Source organism: Peromyscus californicus, unplaced genomic scaffold (assembly GCF_007827085.1).
Source record: "Peromyscus californicus insignis strain IS unplaced genomic scaffold, ASM782708v3 Scaffold_3__1_contigs__length_106647218, whole genome shotgun sequence".
NCBI lineage: Eukaryota > Metazoa > Chordata > Mammalia > Rodentia > Cricetidae > Peromyscus > Peromyscus californicus.
The window spans coordinates 60,060,551-60,087,908 of NW_026294551.1; the positions used below are offsets into that span (position 1 = coordinate 60,060,551).

General features: G+C 43.6%; 2 protein-coding genes across 8 annotated transcripts in view; both read right to left on the bottom strand.

Annotated features, from left to right (window-relative positions):
* Positions 1–995: 995 nt before the first annotated feature.
* On the bottom strand, positions 996–17,460 carry Tvp23c (trans-golgi network vesicle protein 23 homolog C). Of its 4 annotated transcripts, none has more exons than XM_052757059.1 (7): positions 17,340–17,460; positions 14,879–14,961; positions 12,978–13,122; positions 10,720–10,809; positions 9,620–9,751; positions 4,560–4,688; positions 996–2,104 (listed from the first exon to the last, which is right to left on the bottom strand). In XM_052757059.1, exons 1-7 carry the CDS (start codon positions 17,436–17,438, stop codon positions 2,078–2,080), a joined length of 705 nt encoding a protein of 234 aa, XP_052613019.1. In that variant the 5' UTR covers positions 17,439–17,460; the 3' UTR covers positions 996–2,077. The 4 variants fall into 4 exon arrangements, with proteins under 4 accessions (XP_052613019.1, XP_052613020.1, XP_052613023.1 ...); XM_052757060.1 differs by lacking the exon at positions 17,340–17,460 and adding an exon at positions 17,203–17,329; XM_052757063.1 differs by lacking the exon at positions 17,340–17,460 and adding an exon at positions 14,685–14,763.
* Positions 17,461–19,287: 1,827 nt separating this feature from the next.
* The window catches only part of Fbxw10b (F-box and WD repeat domain containing 10B), a 30,987-nt gene continuing 22,916 nt past the window's right edge, over positions 19,288–27,358 (bottom strand). For 2 of the 4 annotated variants that reach the window (XM_052757054.1, XM_052757055.1), the window contains 3 exons: positions 24,673–24,831; positions 23,324–23,595; positions 19,288–20,138 (listed from right to left, as the gene is read on the bottom strand). In XM_052757054.1, the coding sequence (XP_052613014.1) occupies positions 19,339–20,138; positions 23,324–23,595; positions 24,673–24,831 (1,231 nt within the window). In that variant the 3' untranslated portion in view covers positions 19,288–19,338. Of the gene's footprint in view, positions 20,139–23,323; positions 23,596–24,672; positions 24,832–27,358 lie in introns of those variants that run through there. The other 2 variants (XM_052757058.1, XM_052757057.1) reach the window with 2 other exon arrangements.

Consider the following 27,358-nt stretch of genomic DNA (forward strand, 5'->3'; position numbering starts at 1 on the left):
GAAGAACATCACTAAACACTTGAGAGTGCAAGGTTCAAATGACTGCAGGACGTACACTGTGGTGCAGTCAATGTGCCTTCACGTCGACGCACACACCCATCCCTTTATTCACGTGTGAGTCAAAGAGCAGACACGGGGGCTGAGGGACACGCAATGATTTCATTCCTCCTGCACCGTCTACTCCATTCAGCGGGACCTAGCTGATGGGTAAGATACAAAGAAAACACCCTTACCCGCAGTCTCTCCCAGGCCATTTCTCAACTGTGATGCGATTAAGGACAGCAGTTTGTTAAGCATGCTGTGTACATAAGCCCAATAAACTCACTGGCTCACCACACTGGATTCTGGTGGAATCACCCTTTAGTTTGTCATTGGGGTCTTCTAAGGAGGAGGCAGACATCTGCTTCCATCTTCCGAAATTCTCAAAACATCAGACAGACGGATGAAAATGAGGAGAGGATGAAGGTGTTCACACCCTTTCCTTTTTCACCCTTTGTCCTGTGTTCACTGGACCTAACCTGGTCCCATGGCCGCACCAAGTCTCACTGATGAAACTTAGGAATCGTTTGCCATGCTCCAGCTGGGAAGGGAGAAAATTAAAGACGGGCAAGTGGTAGAGCCTGCCATGTGCATTGTCCAAAAGTAAATCCATACTTGTTTAGAATTCCAGGCTCAACAACAGCATGTTACCCTAACAGATCCAGTCAGCCTCCCAATCCCCTGATCAAGTACAAATCTATCTTTAGTAAGTACCAGCTGCCTCATCAGGTGGCGTAACAGATGGAGGGAAGCCGAATGGCCAACAAGCACTCAATGAACGCATCCAAAGGAAGCAGCAGCCTTTGAAGTAAGCATTTCTTCCCCAAACAGCCTTGTCCTGCTCTAGAGTCTACAGACGCTCCTGTGGTAAGGTCTTCCTAAGCAAGTCAACAGCCGAAGGTCATTTTCCTCAAAGATGTCACAAATGCCGTGATTAAACAGGACCACACATCTAATGCTTTGTAAACTGCAGTTTTATATAAATATAAAGTTATGCACCTGCCAAGCTACAGTCTAATAAAGACCCTTATTCAATAAACAAGACATTTTAAAAATGTCAACAATGGACAAATGTATTCACAACATAATCTAAAGATTCCAACAAAATTTACAGTAGCTACAAAAGAATTCAGCTGCCTACAATAGTTTACATTTGGTTTAGTCTATAGAATATTGCTTTGTCTTAGGAAATATTCTTAATACAAATGTGTGATTTACAATATCCCCATTATAATAAGAAAAAAATAGATTCATACAATGTTTCATAGGCATTTATTATGCCAAGTGGTTAAACAATTACTCCCATTATTACATAAGAATAATATTCTTATTAAAAGGTAATATTTCATTAACCTAACAACCACTAAGAGATTTTAGATGGTTCCAGAGTGACTTATGGCCACAAAAGAAACACAGCAGCAGCAGCCCCTGGGTGTCCACCACATAGCTACAAATATCCACTTATGTCAAATGGACCTTGAATAAATGACTTATTACCAAGTAAAAACAATTTTAGAAATCAGTTAACACAACTGTCCTAATTTGGCTTTTACTTGCTTGCATAAGTCTAAGATAAGGAATCTTACCATACAGAACAATTTAAAATTAGTAACTGTTTCTAATTCATACATAAACTAACATGTTCACCCTACACTGAATCAAAATTTACCTCTAAGAACAACGTACAGAAAAATTCTGCAAACACAAAGGCAAGACAGACTGCGGCCTCTTCCTACATTCTATGAATCAAAATGCAAAGATCCATCACGTGAACAACACACAAACTTAGGACATGTTGCTGTCACAGGACTGTCCATACACACATACACCATCAACAAACTCTGCCTCTGCCTCCAGTTAACGCCATACTTTCTAACCTCATATGGTTTAAGATGAAGCCAGGTTTCCTTCTTTTAAATTAAGCTTTTAAGTGACAAAATTAACACAACACCCCACTCTGCAACACAGACTGAGCTCTGAACATTAAGAATCTTGTCCGTTGTCCCCAGAGTCCATGGCACATAGGCTCCATCTTTACTCATGAAGTCTGACCATCCCCAGCGTTCTGCAACAGAGAAAAAAAACTTCTTAATATCAACATTATTTCACTTCACATAACCATGGAACTCACAGTACCAGACCTAGGAAAATACTGCATTTGTAGCAGTGCTAGTTTCTATATGACATGATTTTCAACACCTTATTGTTATTATTTTCATGCTTAAAACTTGGACACACTATAGAAGAAAACCATCATCCACTCAGATGTTCAGCTCATCATATTAAGCAAAGTGTCGCCAGATTTCATGAGATATAACATTAATATCATACCAGGCCCAAGGTTCAATAGCAAAGTCCCTCCCAACTGAAAACCATAAGGGGAAAGACTAATACATTAAAACTAAAAGCCATCACAGACAGGTGTAGTGACACACACCGCTAATCCCAACTCTCAGGAGGTATAAGCAGGCAGATCTCTATGAGTTCAAGGCCAGCCTGGTCTCCCTAGCAAGTTCCAGGCCAGCCAAGGGTACATAGTGAGACACTGTCAAAAAAAAAAAAAACCAAAAACAAAATCCTACAATACTAAAAGCATACACAACAAATGGACCATAGCATAGATCCATGTAGCTAGAGTTTTCCTGCCTGGCCCACAGTCAGGACAAATCTCCCTCACCTGCCAGTCCCACAGCCGCTCAGACCCGACCAAGTAAACACAGAGACTTATATTGCTTACAAACTGTATGGTCGTGGCAGGCTTCTTGCTAACTGTTCTTACAGCTTAAATTAATCCATTTCCATTAATCTATACCTTGCCACATGGCTCGTGGCTTACTGGCATCTTCACATGCTGTTTGTCATCGTGGCGGCTGGCAGTGTCTCTCTGACTCAGCCTTCCACTTCCCAGCTTTATTCTCCTCCTTGTCCCGCCTACACTTCCTGCCTAGCCAATGGCCAATCAGTGTTTTATTTATTGACTAATCAGCAACACATTTGACATATAGACCATCCCACAGCAGAACCATGCAAAAATCCAACCGTGAAAAACATGTCCCTATAAGATGGTTCGGCATGTAAAGGTGCTGGATGATCTCAGTTTGATCCCCATGACCCACATAGGGGAAGGAGAGAACCAAAGTTGTCCTCTGACCTCCATATCGTGCCCTTGCACACACATGCTCCGCCACCGTGTATTTGTGTATGTGTACACACACCAATAAACAAATGTAATTTAAAAAGACTATTTCTTTCTCCTACTTCCTATCTCCTATAACGGGAAAGCGTGAAGTAAAATGAAGGAAAGAGTGAATTTCTGGAACAGAGGCAGCCATCAGGCTCTCCATTCTTGAGCAAGTCACTTCGCCTTTCAATTCAGTGACTCGGTGTGATTCTCGGACACCAATTTGTCAGAAATGCAAAGCATGACACCATGCCCACATCTGCTGAATAAGAAGCCTCCCAGGAGAAACCCAACCATCCTGAGCTGTCTGCCGTGACATGCTGGAGTTTGAGATCCACTGTCCTCTCTAACATTGCTACTAATCTAAACTTCACTGAGGGGATTCACTGAGACCTGGCGGACTTTCCCAAGACATTTAACCAAACCTGTAACCATAACTACTTCATTATCCCACTGTAAACCTCAATTTCAACCATCATTTGGAGAGCTATAAGGGGGCTGGAAAGATGACTCGGTGAGCCACGGTTTGATTCCCAGCACCCACATGGTGGCTCACAACCATCCAATGCCCTCAGCTAGCTTCTGCAGGCACCAGGCACAAATGTGGTGCATAGACACACATGCAGGCAAAACACTCATACACATACAAAATAAAATAAAGACAATTCCAAAAATAAATAAAAAAAACCCTGTGTTCTGAGTATGAGTCGGGGGGAAATCAAAGTCTTTTAAAGCAACACTAATGATAAAGCCTTTTCAACTTGTTTGTGCTTACAAATCCTGAAACCATGCAATGTACACTCTTCAAGAACTTTCATTTAAAGCAACTGTAATTAATTAAAAGTAACTGAATTTGAGATAATCTATGAGATATGAGTGACTGTCAGTGATAGTTTATTTCTCTTAGTTTTAAAATAATTTTAAAAACAAATGATACATTTTTGAAATGTCCTAAAAGCCTCCAAAGAGCAAATAAGACATCCCTGTCATTATCTCATGCCTAAATAATCATGTAACTTAAAATGAGTTACAAGGCATTTGGTGGGCTGCAGAGATGGCCCAGTGGTTAAAAGTACTAGCCGCTCTTCCAGAGGACACGGTGTTCAGTTCCCAGCACCCACATGGCTGCTCACAACCATCTCTAACACCGGCTTCAGGGGGTCTGATCAATACCCTCTTCTGAACTCTCTGGGGCACTGCACACATGTGGACATGTGGTATACAGACATAGAAGCAAAAAATCAAAAGTAATTTAAAAACAAGCACTGGTTAGAAAGCAAAGTCTCCAGGAGTCAGACAGTATTGTGTCAGTCAGAGATCATATCTAAAACATGCTTACTTGTCTTAGAAACTGCTTTCCAAGGTATGAGGTAGCCATGCTGGTTAAGTTCTTCTTATTGCCTACTTTACAGCGGATATAACCGTATAGGTTGGCACCTTGCAGCACCACACCCATGATCACCACAGCCTGGGAGAGGGAGAAACAATCAAGTTACCAGCCCAAAACTGACTTTTCTCTATGCCATTAAATGAGACCAGGTAGACTGTGGTGAGAAAAGGAAGTGCTAAAAGTCAGGGGTTGAACCAACGAGACTCCTTAGCCTGCAGAAGGGACCTCACTGACACTACTCTGTAGAAGGCACCAGATCATTCACCAAGCATCGTCATTTTCATTCATATTTGTTTTAGTTACTTTTCTGTTGCTGTGATAAAACACCATGACCAAGAAAACCATGACCATAGTTTATTTCCGCTATGGTTCCAGAGGGTTAGAGTGCATAACGGCAGGGCAGAGGCTCAGGCAGGCATGGCAGCTGTAACATACACTGAGTACTCACATCTTAAACCACAAGCACATGGCAGACAGCAAAGCGGGAGTGAGGCCTTTAAGTGCTCCAAGCCTGCCCAGGGACACACTTCCTCCAGCAAGGTCACAACTCTGAAGCCCTGGCAAACGGCAAACACCGACTGGACACCAAGCATTCAAATGCCTGAAACTGTAGGGACACATCTCATTCAAACCACTATACTATCCATATCCATTCTCATATTCCGTCTCTCTCAAGTCGAGCACACTGAGCAGATCAGGGGTGTCTATGCAGCACACTGATGAGCACCTGTCACTGGTTTATGGAAAGGAGACAAGCTGCTCTCCCATGGCAGCAGGAACACACTGTGCAAAGCTGCTTGGCCCTCGGGACACCCCAGACACCTAGAACTGAGAGAGGAGACTCGTGACCACTCTTTAAACATGATTACAAAAGAATTAACTAACAAGAGGAGGTCCTACAACTAAATACTCTATAAAAATCAACCAACAATTGTGGAAACAACATGATAGTTTAGATCCCATGGGTCATAAATCAAGGTCCGTTTCTCAAGTCTACCACTTTCAGTCTCAGAGCAGTCACAGGCAGCACGCAAACCAACAGACCAAGCTGTGCTTCAAGAGCAGTGTACAAGAACAGACTTGGCTGGGCGGGCCTGAAATCCAGCGGGCCAGCTCTGCTCTACAATCCTACTCTCAACAAGCACATGCAGGAAACACTTACCTCTGTGAAAAACACAACAGCTAGACAGGGTGCTGATCTCCGAATCACACTCTCCTTAACCCGTGACAAGCTGATTGACTGCTTTTAAGTAAGATTGAAATGTTTAACTAAAGGACTGGCTCAAACTCTCGCAAAAGGAGCAAAGGAAGGAGGAGGCACCAAGAGGGAGGCATGTGGGAGACTCTATTAAAGGACAAGACGTATTCCAAGTAAACTATCTTTATGAAACTCATCACTATACAATGAACACAAGCTGTAACTTAAATTAGAAAAAGAAAACAAAAACAGTATGTAAACCTGAAAATAATCAACCAAGTTGGGAAACATTGTACAATGACCTTATTACCTCAAATATTTTAACGAAGTTTTGAAATATCTTTATTAAAATGGAAAAAATGCAGAGTTTAGACTTTCTGCTTTACTCTATGTTCCATGGAAATGCACTGACCATTAGAGATAACTGCCAGATGCCTAAGTAAACATAAAACCTCATGTCTACTTCGGCGGCCTCCAGCAACTTCCCAAAGCACACACTGGGATGTTCCTGGGCATTAAGCATGCATACCAGCATGCCATGGGGCAAGTCCACTTGCAGATGGAGCATGGATCCTGCTGAAGCATCAACTTCAAGTATTAAATATTAAATAAATGAAAACAAAATTTAAAACGTATTACTAAGTTGAGGATGGGCAGTGAAGTCACATATCACAATCTCCCTCCCCTTGAGAAGCAACAGGTAGGGTTTTAAAATTATTATAATTCGGTCTGTGTGTGTGTGTGTGTGTGTGTGTGTGTGTGTGTGTGTGTGTGTGTATGTGTGTGTGTGTGTAGTACATGTACGTACATGTTCACGTGTCTGTGTGTATGTGTGTGTGCACACATGCATGTAAAGACTTATGTATGTCAACGCTGGGTATTTTCTCACTCATTCTACACCTTATTCTAAACAGAGTCTCTCACTGAATCCAGAATTTGCTAAGTTGTCTAGACTGGCTGGGCAATAGGCCCCAGGGATCCTCCGGTCTCTGGCCCCAGTACTGGGATTACAGGTGCACTGCTGCCCCAGCCTTTTATGAGGAAGCTCGAGGCCTGACTCAGGTCCTCAGGCTTGAGCAGCAAGCACTTTCCCACCTGAGCAGATAAGCCAGCAAACACAGAGGAGAGCTGCTGGTCAGGGAAAGGGCCAGTCTAGTGCCACTCTGCAAGAAGCTCCAAGGGAACTAAACGAAAAACTGCCACCTCACAACCCACAGAGAACCCAAGGCCAAAGACATGCATAGCTGTAAGGAAAAATGCAGAAACGCAAGACTGGACTGACTCTCCCAGAGCTGAGACCATGGCAGGACCAGAGGCTCAGACAAGTGTCCACAGCCAACCAGAAGACAGAAATACCACTCCCTGGGAGAAGGCAAGACCCACATAAGCTAGTCAAGGCACTGGGGCCTGGCTGCGCTCCTCCTCACACCTGGGTGTGCAGACCACCAATCACAGCACTCCAACTCAGCCTGGTGGCAGTGAGCCTCAGTAAATGCAGGGAAGGTATCAAGAACAATTCCTTATGGGACAGCAGCACAGACAAGATGGTCTAACAAGAGCTGCCTGTGGAAGCAGCAGTAGCATGGACAGGGAAAAAGGAAAGCCACTCCACAAAACCACAGCAGAAGACAACAAAGCAGCACACTGCCAAAGACAGGGCAGAAGCCACGCCGGAAGACCTGAGGCTGAGAGTCAAGGCCCATGCAGTGAGCTAAGAGCAGGAGATGAGGCTGACAGTCAGGAGGCACACACGTCTCTGCAGCCCTAGTCCACCAAGCTGCCCTTCCACCACTCCTGACATCATCATGGAGCACCCCCAACTCCACTTTTTAGTGCCTGTCAATCACTCCACTAGAACAGAGCTCTGCAGGACAGTTACCTGGCTCATCTAATTGTTCTGTTCAGCTCCCCAAGCAGCTGACAGACTGAGAACTCTTAAAACATTTGCTGATCAAGTAAACAGGAAAAAATGGGAGAGTAGAACAAGCAGAAGACAGTGATGAAAACACATATAAATGACCCGAGACACAGACAAGCAGTGTCTCAGAATTAGACAATCGCAACAACAGAATAATAAATTTAAATTTAAAGGTTTAACAAAAGCTAATTTTCCTGTTAAAGCAAACATAATCTTGCCCAGTGAATGGGCACAGGGTACCAGAAAGGCTGATAGACAATCAATGCAGACGCATCCTGCCTGTAATGCTTTAACACTGGGGGAGACGGAGGAGAGGAGGAGGGAGGGAGGAGAGGGAGAGAGAGAGCATCAAAGAGAAAAAAATGACTCATTATTCACATGGAGGTTAGGTTTTTTTCCTCTTGAAGACTCATTAGCTAAAAACAAGCTGGAGTAACATAATCAAGTCATCCTTCAAGAGAAGTCAGAGACATATTCTTTGGCATAAAAAGTTAAAGGAGAATAAACACACAAATTATTTTTTAAAATTTCACCCCACAGTATAATGCAGCCAACCAAGCAACACAAGAAGCTGAAATAAAATGATGTGTGAATTGATGCACGTAAAAACAGTCAGGAAAGCGCTCGCCAAGCACACATAAGGAGCTGAGTTCAAACCCCATGCGGTGGCACACACCTGCAGTCCGGTGCTGAGAGCTGAGCCTGGTAGAGCCTAGGACTCACTGGCCTGCCGGGCCTACTCAGTGAGCTCCAAGATGCAACCCCAGGTAAAAAACAAAACGGCCACCCGAGGTTGTGCTCTATCTTCCACACGCACATGTACACACACCCATGTGCTACCTTCACACAAACACATGCATACTCACAAGCAGATCAAGACCAAAGAATCAGAAAGTATTTCCAAGGGTAATTATTATCAATCCTATCAAACAAAATAACACAAGAACAAACAAAAACGGAAAAACTACAGGGACACGGGAATGTTTCTTTTCATCCACATCAAGTCTTTAAGTCAGTAAAGACATCTAAGTACAGCATTCAGAGTAATAAAGAAAAGCACTACACCTAAATTAAGGCAACCAACCAAGATCCACAAATGAGATCCATAAATGCTGTCTCCTCTGCCACAGCAGCAAATCCGTAAACACTGAATACATCTCCTTGTGAAAGGTGATTATGACACAAATATACGAAGATGACTACTAAAGAAAAACAAACAGCACTCCCACATCCTAACAGGAAAATATTAGTGTGCACACAAAACCAAGTTTTCACAGCAAAACAGGGGCAGGAGATAGAAAGCCTGAGAAACAGGGATCTAATTAAGGTCACCATACATGAAGCCAGTGTGCATCACGTGCAATAAACTCAATGGTTACAGCGACAAGACTCACAGTTTGGCTCGGTGACAGATTGTATCTTTCAAACACAGCAGCAACTATATTTCTGCTTCATATGCTCTTCCACAACCTCCTACTTCCCAGAAAAGAGATCCCAACTTCCATTCCCTTGAGCATGGTGAGGGACAGCAACAGTGACAGTGAGTTCAACCAGTGATTCAGCCGTGAGCTGGACCACCCCAAGGATGCCATGAGCCAATCACTGTGAGGCCAACACACAGTTGACAGTTGTTCTAAGCTCCTGAGGTCTGGGGTGATTTACTAGTCCAGCAATGAGTAAGCAGAAGAGATTACCAACCACAGTTTCCTTAAAAGACCACAACAACCACTGATACCACGGAAACTGGCAAATGGCTGTGCCCAGGTACTCAAGGGAAAACAGAGTTGGGGACTGGAACTCAGAAACACAAGATGAGGCGGCCCAGTCAGGACAGGTCTAATGCACAGGTCAGATGCTGAACAACGGCAGTCACCCTCGGACTTGGATACTCACCAGCCACTTCACTTTGAAGGAGAAGAGCGCACTGAAGGCAAAGATCACCCACAGGATGGGACAGGCGATGAGGCCTAACCAGAAGATTCTTGACTCAGCCTCAGAAACAGTTTTGTTGTCTTCAGGAGTTGACTACAGAAACAAATAGTACAAAAGCCAATTCAATGACTAATATCAGGTTTATTAATAAAAGGTTCTTTTTAAACAGAAAACACATTGTGCTCAAATTCAAAGATTAATAGAAATGATCCACATCCCAAGTTGGAGCCAAAACCACAAACTAGGGGCTCTACCACCACAACAACCTTAATAAATGAATTATTGTACTTTGCTGCATGTTTGCAGCAGAACAGGAAGACAAGGCCTGTTTACTCATGAGAAAGCTTCGCGTGAACCTTTCTAGGTAAGAGTTAAGGAAATCAAAGAGTCATCTAGGAGATTTCACGTCTCAGCAAAACCCAGGAATTGACAACGGTGTTGAGTTGTTTCCATGGCAGATTTGATGTCAGAACACAAGCTCACTGGGCACAGTGCTGCTTTCTGATAAGTATTACTCAGAAAGGCTCTTCCAGCAGAGGGCAAGTAATTTAACTCGTAGTGCTGCCAAGATTTTATCCTCTGTCTTCCAAAAAATTTCCACAAGGAAATGGAATGTTCACTATTAGGAAGAAGGGTGATCCAAAACAAACAGGCTCTCTCCACGGTTCCTGAGGTCACCCGCTTAAAGAACAGACCGATCATTCGGACCCTGTACCCAGCTGCCATCTTCCCGACAAATAGGAAATGACAATGGGAACAAAGACAGACAAAGGTACGGAGGTGTCTGCTGAACACAGAAGGATCCAAGATGACGGCCAGCAAGGCAACAAAGTCGGAGATCACCCGGAAGGCTCTCATCAGCAGGCACCCGGCAGCTTAGCTTGCCCTGCTCCTAGGTTTCTGGCCTGTGCATGTCTGCTGCTAGGCAGAAGCAGTAGAAGCATTATGCTTTGGAAGCTGTCTGACTTAGTACTAACAGGGCAAGAGATCTGCAGTAGTGCTGTCAACCTTGACTCCTCCTTCAGTACTCAAAAGAACCTGCACAGTCTTTATCAGTTTACCTTTCTGGACTCAAACACCCAGTGGCTCTTCCCATCCTCATCAATATGATTCCACCAACGTAGGCCAACCATTAGTCTACCAGTGACATTCTGGGAAAGATTAACATGAACACACATTTTTAAGCATTATTTAAAGCATTATAAATCCCATCTTAGTGTACTATTTCACAAAATTCTCCAGCTTTCCCCTAGGACAGCCAGTTAACCCCTATGTACCAGTCCCAGCTAAAGACTAAACAAAGTGGCCATGCCAAGGCCGGGATGCATGGCGCTTACAGGATAAGCACCAGGCACACCCAGAAGCCCTATCCTTTCTTCTCCCCAAGATGGAGCACCTGTCCTTCCTCTCAATCTCTAACTCCTTCCTAGGTCTTCCCTTCCTTCTTCCTATTTTTAATTTTTAAGATGGGGTCGGTCTTAGTTAGGGTTACTATTGTTGTGATGAAACACCATGACCAAAGCAACTTGAGGAGGAAAGGGTTTATTCAGCTTACACTTCCACATCACAGTTCATCATCTAAGGAAGTCAGGGCAGGAACCTGGAGGCAGGAGCTGACGCAGATGGGTACTGCTTACTGGCTTGCTCCTCATGACTTGCTCAGCCTGCTTTCTTAGAGAACCCAGGACCACTAGACCAGGGAAGGCATCACACATAATGGGCTGGGCCCTCACTGATAAACTACTAATTAAGAAAATGTCCATAGGCTTGCCTACAGACCAATATTTTAGAAGTATTTTCCCAACTGAGGCTTCCTCCTCTCTGACGACTTTATCTTGTGTCAAGTTGACATAAAACTAGCCAGTACAGGGTATCATATCATAGCTCTCGATGACCTAGAACTTACTATGTAGATCAGTCTGGCCTTGAGTTTGTGATCCTTCTGCTCCTGCCTCCCAAGTGCTAAGATTACAGGTATTTAATACCACACTCATCCCAAGACCCGATTGCTTCTAATCTTACACTGCCAAGTTTCTTTGTTGTGGACTATTATTTTAACTATGTAAAGGTGTGTTGCATTTGTTTAACTATGTAAAGATGTGTTACATTGTTTATGCTGCATTTGTTTAATGATGTAAAGATGTGTAGTCTTGCCTGCCTAAGGCACCTGACTGGTCTAATAAAAAGCTGACTGGCCAAAAGCTAGACAGTAGAGGGATCGGTGGGGCTGGTGGGCAGAGAGAATAAGTAGGAGGAGAGAGAACGAGGGAGAAAGAGAGAAAGACACCACCAGCCAGACACGGAGTAAGCAGGGAGGTAGAACATACAGAAGGAAAGAAAAGTAAAAGGCCCTGAGGCAAAACGTAGATGAAGAGAAAAGGGTTAATATAAGTTTAAAAAGCTAGCCAGAAACAAGCCTAAGCTAAGGCTGAGCATTCATAACTAATAATATGTCTCCATGTCATGATTTGGGAGCCTGCTACAATTCTTTGTGTTTAAATTGGTCTGATGCTATCTCTGCTACTTTTATTTTATCTAATGTCACTGTTTCAGTTTCACCTTTTCGGTCAAAATTTCTTTTGACCCAATCTCAGAATTCGTATCTTTAGAATGGGATTTTAACTAATATTTATTTCCTTAAAAGTACAATATTTACTACTGAAATAAATGTGCCCTTACTTCCAATCCCACCTGGAAGCATCAAAAATGCTTCAGATATTGAAAAATGTCCACAACTAATAAACACAAACAAACAAAAAAACAACTTTTTGGGTGAGGATGGTGCACACCTTTAATTCCAGAGCTCGGGAGGCAGAGGCAGGTAGATCTCTTGAGTTCAGACCAGACTGGTCTACAGAGTGAGATCCAGGACAGCCAGAGCGCAGAGGAAAAAAAAAACAAAACAAACAAACAACAACAAAAACACCAGAAAAACAAACTTGCCCCTGGTTGAGAAAGATTAATCCCAAATACCCTGTGGTTTTTGAAAAAAAAAAAAAAAAAAAAAAAGACACTTCCTGAACATTTGTAAACGAACTATATTGGAACTTTACATAGAAATTACACCCAGACTATTCATAAATGACACTGGAATAAAATATGTAGATTTTATGGCTTCCAGTGATATTTTGCAGCTTGGCACATGGCACCACTACTGAGCAGTGTTCATGTGATCAAATACACCGCACTTTAACACAGGGCAGGCCCAAAGTGACAGATAAATTAACACCATTCCAAAATGCTGTCCTGGTTCTTTCAATTTATTCATTACTTGAATTCATATTAAATACAATTTTAAAATAAAAACAATAGAGCCTACCTTCACTGCCCAAAAGTCACATGACAGCAACAAGATAATCGTCACCATACAGGCAATGAAGCTGGTGCTGAGCAGCTCACAGAGGAGGTAGACAACAACCGCACTGACTCGGAAGAACAGATGGAAGAAGGATGCCACGGGGTGTCTGAAAATCAAGACACCGTGAAGAGCATCACATTTTACCGCGAGAGCCAGCAGACCCAGAACCATGAAACAAGGAGTGTCCGGGAAGGAGAAAGCAAACAGCTTACCTCTTTCTTAAGTTCCCACCATTTAGCTAGGTTCTATTGTCACAAGAAAATATATTACATGAGCTGACTCTGATACCTCATTGAGCATAAACTTTCAAAGCACCTAACCAGAGCCATACCAGCTTAGATTATCTAATCATATCACAAGAGCCCCAGACTGAGAAATCGCTTCCAGCATTAAGTCAAAGTCACCATAGGGAGTTTTGTCTCTTCCTTTCCTCCTCCTCCTCCTCCTCCTCCTTCCTTTTTCCCTCCTCCTTTTTTAAGATAGGGTCTCACTAGGTAGCTCAGGCTGCCCTCAAATTCATAATCTTCCAGTCCTCACCTCTGAGATTACATGCATGCATATCATATATGTACGTATGCTTTTCGTAAAACAGCTTTATTGACATGTGATTCAAATATCACATAATTTTTCTACAAATTAACATTTTTTAATATAGTGACCATCACCACAATCAATTTTACAACATTTTATTACTTCAAAAAGCAAGTCTATACCCACTGGCAATCACCCCTCTTTTGTTCCCAACCCTTTCAGCCCCAAGCAAACAATCATCTTTCTGTCTCTGTAGATTTACTCGTTATGGACATTCTGTGTAAGTAAAATCACACAATACTTTGTCTCCTGTGGACAGCACCTTTCACTTAGCACAGTGTTTTCACGGTTCAAGTAGAATTTTACTTTATTAAGTGAATTTCTTTAGAGAATATATTGAAAAGTACATTTAATTTTATTACTTATATAAGATATAATTCTGAAATTTACAAACGAAATCAAAATATATCTACAGAAATTATAGTTTCCTTGGTTTTTGTGATTTTTGTCTTTTTTTTTTTTTTAACTGAGAACTGAACCCAGGGCTTTAAGTTCTACCATTGAGCTAAACCCCACCCCTATAGAAAAGGTGCATTCTCATAAAACAGCAGTCAGCACAGACTTTAAACCATCAGTGCTCAAATAACTCATTTTTCAAGTTGGCTAATTTGAAAGCTCAGTGATGAACAAAATTCTACATACCAACTACTCCTAACAAAGTTTCAAGTTACCTCTGTCTCATACTACATCAAAGCAACAACATTTAACTCACAAGCACACCTAACCCTTGGATACCCCCATGGCTCCTTTTGAAGACCAACTCCCAAGATGGCATACTGGTGTGGAGGTGCTGGAAACCTTAGGAAGTGGGCCTATCTACATGGAGTGGGTCACTTAGCGCAGGTTATGGTTCTGTTTCCAGTCTGCCATGAGGTGAGCAGTGTTTCTCCACTACTCCCTTGAGTTAAAATGTCCTGCATCACCATGGGCCCAGAAGCAGAGCCAAACAAAAACAGTGCCTATACACTGAAACCTCCAAATACACTTAACATAAAGGTTTTTTTTTCCTCTTCGGTTTTGTCAGATGTTTTCTCACATCAAAAAGTGGGACACAGAGCTGGGTGTGGTAGCACACACCTTTAATCCTCACACTAGGAAGGAAGAGGCAGGCACATCTCTGAGCCCAGGTAAGCACAGCCAAGACTACATGGTGAGTCTGTGTCAAAAAAAACAACCAAAACAAACAAAAAAGTCAACACAAATCCCATTGGCTGACACCAATAGTGCAGAGAACAGATAGACAGAAACACAACTCTAATTCAACCTTGTACCTGATTTTGGATTTCTTTGGTCTATTGGTTGTCTCCTCTTCTGCATCAAACAGTGAGACATCTTCAGTGTCGTCATTACTGTCCTGTTAGGAAATTAAATATCTATGATAAAAATGAAATTCAGTCCTTATATGCCTACTACATACAAAGCTACACAATCCTCAAAATGGAAGGTGAAATCATGAGTTACAACTACCAGGGATTCACAGCTTAGGAAAAGAGGCACCTGCAGATCCGCCCCAAAACTCCAATCACCTGAAAACAATCAACTCTCCATGACAATCTGATGATCAGCCAAGATCAGCCAACATCAGCCCGAGCCCTGACAAACACCAGGGAGCAGATGAAGCTCCTAAAAGCTGATGTCTATCATAAGCTACTCTCTCAAGTCACCGAGAAAACGGAAGTTATTGGGGGAGAAACTCAGAAAACCACATGACTGCAGCCTGTTTCCTTGACTCCTCACAATGCTTTCTCTTCTTATCTGAGGCTAAACTATCACGCCTCTAGGACTTGTTCCATTATTTTCTTCCTATTCTTTCCTTCAATTCAGTCTTTCTAATCAATATATAAAATCCTTCACACCAGAGTGATGATCCTGGAAGATGAATAAAGCACACCTCAACAACTGAAGAATGCTGCTCATAAGATGAAAACTAACGACCACTGGGTTCTTCTGTGAACTCCTGAGACACACAACAGCGGGGAAGTGGGGAGAACTACCAACCAGAACTGATGAAACAGAACTAAAACACAAGTGTGCACAATGTTTCAGGAACAGTGAATGGGGAGACACCAGAGGTGTCATGTGGGGAGTCTTCACTCTTTTCAGATAATAGAAATTACAAGTGTGGCCCGTTGTGCCTGTAATCCCAGCACTTGGAAGGCTGAATCAAGATGACTATCATCAGTTGGAGAAGGGTGAAGGAAAAAAAAAAATAGGAGAAACTAAAGCATGTCTTTGTGCTAACACGAACAAGCTTTTCCAAAAGAAAAAAAAGGTGGGAGGGGGGAAGGCCATCAGTAGTGCGACAACTGCTGAACACTGCCCAGGAAGCAAAGGTGAAGCCAGTGCCTTGGCTGCAACTCAATAGTGGAGTACCAGAGAATCCCCGAAAGAGCGCGTGGGTGACCATGAGCGAAGATGCAGACAGGAAGAGGAGTCGTAGGAAAACCCCTTGGGTGGGCTGCATCTCAGTGAAACGGGCGGCAAGACTGCCAGACCAAAAAAGAAAAAAGACAAGGGAATAAACGTTTAAAGCTGCAGAAAAGTTTTAATGCAAAGGTTGCCTGGGGAAGGGAAGGCAGGGACTACCAAAATGTCAAACGCCTAGCAGGTGGAAGAGTGGATCCAAGGTTCATGGTCACAGACTTACAAGGACATGGTTGTCTTTCCCCAGCTCCCTTCAATCCGGGGGCACCTTCAGAGAGCTGAGTTGAAACCACCAACGGGTTTTCTCCACATTTCCCCACAGCAGACTTTTCTGATCACAAATTCTAGTTGTCTCATCCTGAGACACTTGGCATGTCACTACCATGTCTTTGCTATTACGTTCCAAAAATATGTTGTTCCCCAACCGAACCTCTCCCCTTCCCACGCCCGTTGTGGACCCCAACACCACAACCCCAACCTCACAATGAGGGGCAAGAAACCTGTCTATGTTATTCACTCTTATTCTGGACCTGGAGCATTTGCCTGAGCCATGGTAATCCCGCAGGAAATTACTTGTAAAAACAAAAAGAGAAATACATAATCTAAATGGGAGCTCACAGTAAATTTTTAAAGGAAGGAAATGCTATATATTACGTTTACTAATCTCTAGCCGAAAGCCAACTGGCTACAAGCGATCCCTACAGGCACAAACGTGATAGCCATCGTGACTATCAGTGTAACAGCGTGCTAACATCTACTGGAAACCAGGGCTCTGGTACTCTCCTCTCCCTACAGGACCGCCCTGCACTTGGGTGTCCAGGCAAGAGAGCTGACGACGCCTGCAGGCCGCTCCCCTCCTCCGGGTGGGCTGCGGCGAGCAGGGTTACCCTGACATCACACACCCAGAGCTTCCTGCAGCCAGGGCTCCACGGCCGCTGGTGACCCGCCTCTACACAGCATCCCCAGCTCTGCGCCTCCTGGGTCCCTGGTCCACCCGACCCTCGAGCGACCACTGGCCCGGGCCGCTGCACTTCTGCCCACCCAGCCTGCCCTTCCTCCAGCTCAGGCAGTGGGCAGACACCGGACACAACAGCTTCGGGGACTGGGCGAGACCCCCGGCCCCAATTCAAGCGATCGCACCCGCTCCCGGAACCCGGCCGCCCTCCCTCACCTGCGACAACATGACGGCCTTGCGCCAAATCCTCCCCCCCCCCAACCCCACTTCCGGGAGCCACGTCAACACAGCTGCTACCCGGTCCGGTGTCAAACTGACGCGGGTTGGTCGCCACAGGCCGAGAAGCAACCTACAGGGCCAACCGGAAGCCACTTGCCGGCAACACTTCCTTTTCGGTGAGGCTCGTGGGAGGGAGCGTCTCCCTGGACCGGAAGAGCGGTAGGCGGGTCCATGCCACACAGAGGGCAGGGCCACGTCCTGGGAGGGGCGGGGAAAGCGGGGTCAAAGTGCGGACGTGGGCAGGAGGAGGCGGGGCGTGTGGGCGGAGCCATACCGCAGAGGCTCTGTCGGGAGCCGGGCAGAGGTGGGCGGGGCAAGCGTGGGCAGGGCAAGGGCGGCACCTCTAAGAAGCAAAACGCCTGGGAATGAGTTGTCTAACTCAGTAGGTTCTGAAGGGAGGCTTCTTGAGTTATGAAGGAAAAAATGGCCTTTGCCACTTGTAAAGTACAAACTGTGAGTCATCAGCAACAGCGTGGATGCTCTGAAAAAGGCGGGGCTTTATTCTACAACTTAACTTTGGAAATGTGTTTCTGTATGGTCTTACTTTTGCGTTTTACATTTTAGGAATACTTAAGAAATAAATGTGTCCCTGGGAAGGAGTTAAAAAAAAAAAAAGAGTAAGTAAAAGGCCAGAGGACTAACTAAGCAGTGAGTGTAGTGCTGTAAAGGCAGAGGCTGGTCCCGTGCGCCCTAGGACTCAGGCGCTTGGGTTTCCGCGTCTGCCCCCATGTGTCGATTATATAACCAATCTCTGTGTACATCTTTCCTCAGTTGTAAAATGGGAAGGATAGTGATGGCTTTCCAGAGCAGTTAATAAAGTGGCAGGTGTTGTTTTTATTACTGTTTTAAGTCACCTGGTGATGGGGTGATCCTGCCTAGATCTAAAATTCAGAGAATTTAAAGCCATCTTTGAAACTGTAAAGATAGCAGTATTCTATTTGTCAGACGGTTGGAAGATATTCACTGAAACCCAGATTTTATCTGGCTCTTTGCCAGCACCATTTCAAACCTACCGTCAGAATAGTGAGGAAACAGCAACATAATTCCCCAAGCAGAGAAAGCTTGCTGGACAGATGACCTATGTTCTAAACCTCTTGGAGCATGTTTTGGGTGGTCCACCCTGTATTGTGGGGTTGTGTGGAGTTTTATCTTTTGGTCGTTTTCACTTTTTATATGAATGCAATTTGAATTCGTTACCCCGTATTTTTTAAATTTAGAACATTTGACAGGAAAGTGAATTTCTGACCTGTTTGGGGGGGGGGGACTTTTTTTTTCCTTTTTGGAGGATGGGGTGGGGAGGTGTTTACTTGCTTTTGAAACAGCGTGTTGCCTCATAGTACCAACTGACTTAGGTGCTCAGACCTCCTGCCTTAGCCCCCCAAGAGCTGGGTCTTAATGAAGGAGAAAGTCTGACTGGCTCTGTGTAGGGACTACACTCTTTATATAGGTCCTGAGGCTGCCAGTGAGCTATATCCCTGCTGGTGAGCTACTCTTCAAAATTACCTATTTTGTACCTGACACCACCCCCTAAGTATTTAAATAGGAGCCTCAATATACTTGATAGTAGTGGCTCTTTTTGTATCAAATATGAATATGCTTCATTTTCATCGGATGAAGTTTGTTCTGACCAGTAAAATCAAATACAGTGTTCTAAATACAAGTCAACCTTTTGCGCTCCCCACCCTCTTTACCAGAACTGAGCTTCATTCTATGCAAAAATACCAGGGAATTTCTTTATATTATCCTGATATTCACTTAAAAGTTTCTGGAAGCGATGATGATCCTAAATCGGTAGTGATGAATGGCATCTACCTGCCAATGATGACCTCCTCACACAGACACCCACCAGTGAGCTTGCCTTCATCTCACTAAGTGGAAGGTAGATGGCACTCTCTCCCTATCTCCTCTTGTCTTAGTGCAATCTATGTTCTCTTTGATTCCTAGAAAGGTTCGTGTGAATTGCCAAAGAAATCTAAAAAAAAAAAAAAAAGACAAAAGAAAAGAAAGGTCCAGACACCAACGCTCACTTGGTTTTCTGTTTGTTGTAATGGTGCTATAATTTCCCAAGCCTGGTTAGATAAACACATTTTGTCCAAGTTCGGGAACCGCTGTTTTCCCTTGCTTCATGAAATTATCAATAGGCAGGCCTTTGATCTTACGAATCCACGCAGCTTTGCTGGCTTTACCTGGGTCGACTGCTTTAGTGGATTCACTAGCTTGATATTCCTTCATCTTGGCTTCTCCATATTCTTTCTCCTCCTTCACAGTCAACAGCATGAACCCGGTGTTCATTCTAAGAGGATCCAGGGTTGTGTAGAAACGTGGCCGTTCTTTCTTGAGAGACAGGGTGGCTGTGCCACCCCGAGGAGCGAGCATTCGGTTTGGTTTAATGACCTGCATGCTGGTCAGGGGGCCAACACGGCGTTTTGCCCCATCAATTGAACTGGTCAAGTGCTCCTCGCCCCTTGGGCTATCAGAGACTCTGGAATGGATAAGTCTGGGCTCGGGTATGGTGGACTGGACTCTGGGACTATGTAAGGATTTTTTCAAGTTGGGCTGCAGTTTCTGAATTTCAAGGGGAATATTGGTTTGTTTCACATCAGTGGAAAGGTTGCTGGATCGCAGCTGATCAACTGCATGTTGAGCTGATTTTCCTTTGAAACTTAGGACTTTCCTTGGATATGGAATGGAAGGCCCCCAGGCATCAATGACTGGAGTTCGGGGCCTGTGAGGATAAGCAAACTCTTCAGAATTGTGGGCTTGTTGCAGAGAATTGACAGTCAGAAGGAATCGGTCAGGTGTCATAGGGACTTTCCAGAACTTTTTCTTTGGATGACTGATTTGATCTCCAGGACTTGACCCATCATCTGCTTCTTCAAAAAGAAAACAAAGGCACATCAGCATTCCATGGAAAATAGAGACTATCTATACAGAAAAGCCGAAGCCGTTCTAACTGCTAGGCACACTGAGGTTTTGTTGCCCAAAAGGCATGCCAACAAACATGCCAGGTGACATCAGAAATGACGGCAGCAGAAAGGGCTTGTTTCTAATGACTATACTAATATTTGTGTAGGGTGTCATATTTTGAAGACAGCCTATGTAATTCTAATGTTCCACACATGTTCAAAAATTCCTGTGAGAATGACTCTCGCATCTCATTCATGACTCCCATAAAATAGGTCTTGCAGATTTATAGCATACCTCCATTGTCATCAATAATCATACTGCAAAGATCAATTCTCATTTAATTAACCAGCTTCAGTTATGTTTCCCAGAATCAGGCCTAGATTCTAAGAATGTCACTCCTACCTAATGCAATGTATCATAGCATGGCTAAAACTAGATTTCTAAAGAGGAGTCGCCAAAATGTTCTGACCAATAGTTATGAATTGGAAATGTTCACCAGAACGACAGAATCCTTTCTACAAACCACTTTATAGTTGAGGTATCTAAGACCATCCAGTTAACAAAGATGTCCTCTTGGATCGATTTAGATCTCTGTCTTTTTTTTTTTTCTTAAACATTTGGGGTTTTTTTTTTTGTTTTTAAAGATGTATTTATTAATTTTATGTATATGAGTGCCCTATGACTTTATGCTAAAAGAGGGCATCAGATTGCACTAGAGATGATAGTGAGCCATTATGTGGTTGCTGGGAATTGAACTCCGGACCTCTGGAAGAGCAGCCAGTGCTCTTAACTAATGAGTCATCTCTCCAGCCCCTAGATCTCTTATATCATTCTCATTTTGCCTTTTTTCAGTCCCTTCAGAAAAACAAGGTCCTTGTTTTCAAAAATAACTGAGTCAAGAAAAGGAGAAATCAGTTACCTGTCTGAAGCTTATCAACAATCCAAAGTTCTGCCATGAAAGGAACAGCAACCAGGTATTATGCATATAATTTCCTTTGGCCATTGGGTGGTGTCCCAAAAGGGACAGATGAGGGTAGTGTGAAACTCCAAGTGTTCCTGATATTTGCTTTGCTAATTAAACAGTGTTTTATAAAAACATAAAACACTGGGATAATTCGGTTGTCAGAATCTTCCCTTCTCCTTCCAAATTCAGGAAACATGGAATTTTTTTTTCTTTTTCATTATTCTGGGGATTTTGTTGTGGTAGGGTTTTCTGATTGTTGTTTTGGTATGGTAATATATCTTTAGATCTGCAATTTGATACACATACAGATCTTCATGGTATGAATCTTGGCTGTTATATAATATCAATAGTGATAGGTTGGGTTTACTATTTACCATTGTCTACTCTGATGGACATTTTATTTGTTAATAATGAACCTTAAGGAAATGCAAATACCATTTTTATTCATCACATAAACAGGAATGAGGAGATAGGCAATGCCCAGAGCTGGCTTACATGTGGTGAGGGCACTTACAGTGTTAATGGGAGTATAAATTGATTCTGCAGGGTTTTTTTTTTTTAAGTTCAACCAGACAATAACTCTCCAGTTTTTAAGTGCATTTGCCCTTTAGCTCAGCAGTTTTATTCCTAGGACTCCACTCTGTAGGTACAACTGTATGTATGCACAAATGTAAGATGCCCATGTTTAGGGTAGACCATTAAATCTTAATCGTTTGACTCACTTTGAAACCAGTCTGTGTGGGGATTTTTTTCAAAGGAACATTACTACTATCAAAAAATTAGAAAAAAAACATTTGAAAAGTTTGCCAATGCCTTTCAAAACCATCAGAGGCATCCCAGCCATGATATCTAAAAGTACTTCTTAAAATCTCATTCCTATCTCTCCCTCATCTGCTTGTCTCACACACATCACCCATACACACTCATCCCCCCCCCACACACACACACCTCTCCACACACACTCCAATCTCTCTCCTCTCTCAAGAATCCCCTCCAACCAGCCTGACCCCCTCTTCCTTCTTCTGATGTGCCCATTAATCCAAATGACAATGAAAGAGGAGGCCATTTGGGAGGCAGAGACAAGAAACAGGTGAGGCGCTTAGAAAGCCTTCCACTCCATAGCCTTGAGTTAGTAAAGAGACAAGAAACCGATCCCTCTCAGTAGGAACCAGTGGGAAGCCAGTTCTTCTTTGCAGAAAGCATAACTGCACCACTCCCAAAGAAGCAGAAGTTTAGGATGAAAAACAAGGAGAGAGATTGGGTGCAGGAGGGACCTTAGCTCTTCTTCAAAGTAAAATATCACTATTCATCTTCTCTTCACTGCAGATTTTGCTTCCAGATTCTCTAGCCCATCTTCCCCAACATCACCAGCTCTCTTCCTGCCTTCCCTCTGGGCTGTCTTTGGCTTTCCTTGGTCATAAATCTCTATTAACATGATTAGGTTAAGACTGAAAAAGAAACCACAGTCAGTAGGTAATTTGATTAGACCTGAGTAGTGGGGAATACAGCAATAATTCAACTGGTTTTTACTCAAGATACCACTGTATGATCCTTGTCGCTGGCACTAAGCAGCCTGGCTCCAAGATCTGGATTCCATCATGGCTCCCCTTCCTACAGAATATCAAGCTTTAAGCATCTGAAACTCCCAGTTTCTCCAGAATTAACTGGTCATTTGCAGTGTGATGTTCTTGAAGGCGACCTGTTGTTGTTCTCTGTAGGTCCTGGGTCCAGCTTCATGCATGAAGGAGTCTTGCTAGTCTAACCCACATATGATTTGCTCTTTAGATGTCATAAATAGCATCGTACCATGTACATACCCCCACTTACATAACTACACACACACACACACACACACACACACACACACACACACACACACACCTGCCTTATAATTAACATTTTCAGGTGCACAGATTCTCTCTTAGGAGTCTAATGATAACACATTCTGTATAGAACAATTTCCTGTGTATAGTAACTTTGTGTCTCCCCTGAGGGCATAATAAGTAATAGTTTAATTAAATGTCCATAATATCCATAATAGTTCCCCCCTCCCTGACTCTATTAACACACACACACACACACACACACACACACAGAGAGAGAGAGAGAGAGAGAGAGAGAGAGAGAGAGAGAGAGAGCACATCCCCACTGATTGTCACTGAAATCACAATGATCTTGATGTTTTACCTGAAGAGACCTTCTTGTTTGGCTTCAGATGAACTTGAGACTTCTGTTTATTTGATAAGAATTCCTGGCCCATAGTCTGTTTACTGGACACAGAATCTCTCAGGCTCTGAACCTGAGTGCTGGACTTGGAATGCCCATCCCCAATGCTGGTTTCTTCCCTCTCCTCCTCCTTATCCTTACTCTTCTTTGCTTTGTTTTTGTCCATGCTGTACTGCCACTTTACGTTTTCAAACTGGAACATGAGGATATTGCTGTCCGTCTGGACCACCATCCTGGAACCAAAATGAGAGTGTCCACAAAAGGAGCATGGAGGCCACCAAAGCATACATTGCAGTTGTGTTCTACCGGATCCCTAGGCTCGGGGAGCTGGGGCCAGCCCAGGACCGCAGGAATGGGCTGGTTCAGGGTGGTAGTTTTGTGACTCTTTTCTTTGTGAATTAATCATGAAAGGGACACATGTGTTCTGATGGCTTCACTGCTCAGGGTGGAATACCTTTTCAGTGAATTGCTAATTCTGGAGTGCCAAATACCTAGGATGCCCAAGACAAAAGCTTAGGTACTATGCAGGGAGATGTCTGGAAATTCACTCTTCTTTTTAAGCTTAGTGTCTAGACTCAGTGTTTCTGTTTTTATCCTTGGAATAAAAACTGTCAATGGGGAAGTCTCCTCTCCTCTGCTGAGCTCCCACACAAAGTCCCACCGGCTGCACAGCACCCTCTAGGACCTCTGGACATAATGGAGACATTTTATAAAGCATGATGATTTCTGTTGCCTCTAATTCTCTCTGTCACTCCCCAGGGGACAAAGGTCTGGAACTCACTTTTTCCACCCCCAGCACACTTCCCATCTCCCACTCATTTCTTTCACTTTTTTTTTCATTTGCACAAAGTAAGCTGCTCTCCTCTTTGTGTGTCTAGATTTCTTGAAACTATACGAAGAAACTGAAGTTTGCATGTGTGCATGTGTGCGGGGGTGTGTGTGTTCCCTCCTTAAATACTGTAATTTTAAGACTTGAACTTGTAGTGTAAACTCTAGAAAAGCATCTTGTTTGGCCTGGAAATGTTGAAATGGAGTCTGAGGAGTCAGATTCTGTTAAGAAATCTCTGCCAGGTTTCTATTTACTCAAACCCAAAGGAGATCATCCAAGCTGGGCATCATGACACCCTTAAGAGTAAACACAGCTCTAATTGTGCCCTGATCACTAAGTCTGGGGCAAAGGCCAGTTAGCCAAGCTGGAGGGAAGCATGGCCTATTATGCTCTGCCAGTGAATCCAGAGTCCCAGGGGAGGAAAAAGCAAACCACACAGAATTGTTCATGGTTCCGCCCTCCACACCTACCTACCACCCACCTGTTGCCCTGATAAAAGAAGGATAGCACAGGGTCACCTCTGGCATCGACTTTTATCACCTTCAGACAGTTCCCATTGAGGAAGTTGTAGATGCGGATCTTGCCATCTCCACAGGCACTGATGACACGGAGGTACAGAAGAGACACCTGCAGCACCTCCCTGGAAGGGAACAGAGCAACAAACAGGCAGTGCCCACCGTCTGGAAGACTCTGGGATTTGCTCGTGGTCTGTAGTGTTTGTGTGCAGTTGGGAGATAGGAGCCTTGTCTATCTTTGAGATACTGTTTCCATCTTTTATAATTCTAGATTTTAATCCTTAACCATCAGCCATCCCATCCCTGCCCTGCAGCTGTTTGCAATTTAGTCCCAGGCCTCCAGTCAGCCAAGGAGAAAGGACGCTGCTTCAGGCTTGTAAGGGGGAAGTTGGGGAGAGAGGGTTGATACTTCAGATGGCCATTTATTTTTTTCATGCAATTTGAGTCTTAGCTACTTTTTTATACTGAGAGTTGGTTTTTGATCCAGTTTAGAACAGTGTTGTTATGTAAGAAAGAACAGTATAAGGCTAAGGATTAGTTTTATATGAACAGATGTCTTAAATGTATAGACTCTCTTTTTCGGTCTTTAATGAGTGACTTTCATTCCTTCCAACAAAGAACATCCTTAAAGAAAATTATACATTCGTTGGGATGAGATTTGTGTTTTTGTGATGGCCAATAGGCAAGGAGGGAACCAGGGGAAAACCCAGAGAGAGGCCTCCAAAACAGCCTTTCCCCAACTACAGGGTTCAAGTTGGTTTATTCAGTTCTGACAAATACAATGCCTTTTTTATTGATGGCGTTGATTAGTTGAATGTAATCACATCAACTTGCTAGATCTTGCATGCAAAGCAAACCTGTTGGTTATGATCTACCCACCCAGATCTGCTATGGCGTATGTATGGGTCATGTGTATCCCCACATGGTTCATGTGCTGGAATATTGGTCTCTGGGGTAGCCATGTTAAGAGAAATTTTGAAGAGGCAGGACCTAGTTAAATCACTGGAGGCCCCACTCTCAGCAGGAGGATGCAGCTGGCAGTTTGTACACATCTCCAGTTAGTAACTGAGGAAGGCATTGTTAGAAAGCAAGGCCACTTCACACACTCAGTCCTTCCTGGGTCGCCACTATGTTGAGATGCCACCAACATGGCCCTCACCACAGGCTGGACAGACAGGGCTGCCTGGTCTTTGAGCATCCAAAACTGTGAGTTAAATAAGACACTTTCCTTTACAATCCATCCAGCTTTGGGTGGTTCATTTGAGCAATTCATGAGAAATCGCCAGCCAAGGCCTAATTCATCTGCCACTTTGTTCAACAACAACAAGAAGAAAAACAAAACAAAACAAAACAGAGTTCTCTCCATTTCCTCCCCACTACATATGTATACACACTTCACATACACTGACAGATTCTCTTGGGAACAACTCATGTCATACTTATCGCCGAATGCTCAACACAAAGCACAGTACCTAGCCTGTAGTAGGTCTTAAATATATAGTTATTCTAAAGGTGACTTATATCTTCAGAGTGTGGTCATTGCTACAGAAATGTTAAAAGAACGAAGTCTACCCTATTGGACTTTAACCTTGGTTGATCTCCGGGCCAGGTGAAGATTCTTCAGCGACCTAACAACTATCAAAAGAGAAACAGCAAAGATCTCAAAAAGCAGATGCATGCTCGGGATATCTAAAAACAGCCATGAGGCCAGTGTGGCTTGGATTCCTCCTTAGGTGGAGGTGGAAGATATCAAACTAGGCTTTTATTCAAATAGTTAAACATCCAATGAAGTCCCGGTGCTTCGATAGCTTAGGCACCTCTTAGTCTGCCCCTGCAGTTATCCAGCACTGGGACAGAGATGTCCTATGCAAAAGGGTCTGCCTCACTGTCTTTCTTGACTTTGTTGAGCTGGACCTACACTTCCCCCAGGTTCCAGTGACATTTGGTAGTTTAACCTGTGCCAGTATAGCCTATGGTTACACACAGGCTTCAGAGTCAGACATCTATCATGAAACCTGATGCTACCACATACTTGCTGCACATCACTGAGGAAGCACCTCAGCCTCAGTCTTCCTTCACATCCCCCCCTATACACACCTCACACCCCATTGAAAGGAATCGTCATTTCTACCTCATATAATTTCTGCGACAATTTAATTAGCTGATTTTTTTTTAAAGTTTGCCCAGTACCTGACTCAGTGATGGTTATGGGTCTTAGACTAGCTCAGACTCCTTTCGGGTTTTATCTGCCCAGAAGATGTCTTCTGCTTTGCTCTTTCTGACCTTTACTCAGAGAGTAACATCAGTGAAGATGGTGGAGATGGAAACTACAAAATTCCACCCTTCTGGAACAGCAACACAAACTGAAAAAAACTGTCAGAATCCACTCTTTCAGGGTCATGGGAAAATTGCAGAAAGTTTGTGGCAGCCTAAGGAGCATTTCAACACGAAAAATGGTCTTAGAGTAGGTAAGGATGGCGTGTTTTGTGCCATGTCAACTGACTCTAGTCCATTCTTCACTTGAGTGGTAGTGAGGGGAAAAAATAGCCACATTCTTGGCACAAGAAAGAAGCAGACAGGTTGTGTTAATGGTGAGTTATCTGGACTGTCTAAGGGTTCTTGGAAGACTCCCTCAAAAGCTTTGTCTTCGTT